At 36.5% G+C, this 2003-nt stretch overlaps 1 protein-coding gene across 1 annotated transcript; it reads left to right on the plus strand.

Moving 5' to 3' along the window:
- The first annotated feature begins 391 nt into the window (after nucleotides 1-391).
- Nucleotides 392-1342, plus strand: LOC129628192 (olfactory receptor 52A1). Its single transcript, XM_055547620.1, has one exon. The coding sequence runs from the start codon at nucleotides 392-394 to the stop codon at nucleotides 1340-1342; it is 951 nt and encodes a 316-aa protein (XP_055403595.1).
- Nucleotides 1343-2003: the final 661 nt, after the last annotated feature.

The following is a 2003-nucleotide window of genomic DNA, read 5'->3' on the forward strand; positions in this document are numbered from 1 at the left end:
AAATTCTGATTAAAATACAACTTTCATACAATATAAACAAGCCTATTTTCTTTGCCCACAGGTCTGGAATGAACTAATAGTCAATACAGCAGTTTATTTTCCAATTCAGTTATTTTTCAGGTTTTAAAGCATTGCCCAGCTGTGCTCATAATATTTTATTGTGGCACAAGAACTATGATACTGTGACTGTGGATGTCTTTCCTAAAAACAGTGATGTCTCTCTGTTGACCTATGTTTTACCCTTTACAAGTAAATGAGACTGATCATATTATCCAAGATTTCTGCATAAATCAGAAAGACTCAACATGATGATTTTGGGCAAAAACAGGAAGATGGAAAGAAAGAGGAATTGAATGAGAAACTTGGGTTTGCATCAGGAGACTCAAGGATTATGTCCATTTCCAACGTTACAATCTTCATGCCTTCTATGTTGACCCTTATAGGGATCCCTGGCCTAGAATCTGTGCAGTGCTGGATTGGGATTCCATTTTGTGCCATGTATCTAATCGCTATGATTGGAAATTTCTTGCTTTTGATTATCATCATATCAGAACACAGCCTCCATCAGCCCATGTATATTTTCCTAGGCATGCTAGGAGTCACAGATATTGCTCTCAGCACAAGCATTGTGCCCAAGATGCTTGGAATCTTCTGGTTTCATGTAACAGAGATATATTTTGATTCTTGCTTGCTTCAAATGTGGCTCATCCACACATTTCAGTGCACAGAATCAGGCATCCTCCTAGCCATGGCCCTGGACCGCTATGTAGCCATCTGTTATCCACTCAGACATGCTGCCATCTTCTCTCACCAGTTAGTCACTCAAATAGCAGCTATGGTAACACTCAGGGCTGCCATTCTTGTAGCACCATGCCTAGTATTGATAAAGTTTCGATTACAATTTTACCATACAACAGTCATCTCTCATTCCTACTGTGAACATATGGCTGTTGTGAAAATGGCTGCAGAAAATATCAGGGTCAACAAAATCTATGGTTTGTTTGTGGCCTTCACTGTTGCTGGGCTTGACATTGTATTAATCACGTTGTCCTACATACAGATATTCATCACAGTTTTTCGTCTGCCTCAGAAGGAGGCTAGGTTGAAAGCATTCAGCACTTGTGTTGCTCACATCTGTGTCTTCCTCCAGTTCTACTCCCTTGGTTTCTTCTCCTTCTTTGCACATAGATTTGGTTCTCACATCTCTCCTTATATTCACATCCTCTTTTCTAGCACTTATCTGCTGGTCCCTCCATTTCTTAATCCACTTGTCTATGGTGCAAAGACCAAGCAGATCCGTGTCCATATGGTAAAAATATTTTGTTCCAAAAACTTACTGTGAGAAAAACTTTTATGTTTACCTTTTTGTGAATAGCAACACTATTTCACAACATGATAAAACAGAAAAAGTCCTTGTTATTGAAAATGCTCAAGTTTTGTATTTAATTAATTTTTTTCAACTTGCCAGCATGTTAGCTATTAGCTATTAGGGCATGAAAGCAGTCAATAGGATTGTGGATCTTAGCTGGATAATGAGAATGAGAAACATAAAGGAGGAAAATAGTGAATGTTTCTCTTTTAAATTTATCTTTCATTTTTTTTTAGTACCTGCTTGAGTGTCCTCTTGTAAATATCCAACTCTGGAAATATTCACAAATTATGGATCTCTCAATGAATTTAGATACACCCAAGGCTTAATGTTCTGCAGTGTCCAGGTACTCAATAAATCTAGTTCTTGATTTTGTTTCTTTGTCACCTGGTCTTCTTTAAGAAAAAAAAAAAAATGGAGGAAGTGTATGTTACTGTTCTTATCAAAAACAAAGCAAAACAGAAATTCTATTTTTATGTTAGTAATGAGAAAATAAAGTCTAAAAATTTCAGTATATTTTCAGGGTCATTAAGGAAGTTATAGGCACAAAAAGCATGAGCAGTAAAGCGCTTGATTTTCCACAACAGTACTTTTTCTGATGTTTTCATCATTTACTTTTTATTAATTCATCTAA

Source organism: Bubalus kerabau, chromosome 15, assembly GCF_029407905.1.
Source record: "Bubalus kerabau isolate K-KA32 ecotype Philippines breed swamp buffalo chromosome 15, PCC_UOA_SB_1v2, whole genome shotgun sequence".
Lineage (NCBI taxonomy): Eukaryota > Metazoa > Chordata > Mammalia > Artiodactyla > Bovidae > Bubalus > Bubalus kerabau.

Coding starts and splice junctions, on each gene's coding strand:
- LOC129628192 (XM_055547620.1), top strand. CDS start 392: ATGTCCATTTCCAACGTTACAATCTTCATGCCTTCTATGTTGACCCTT.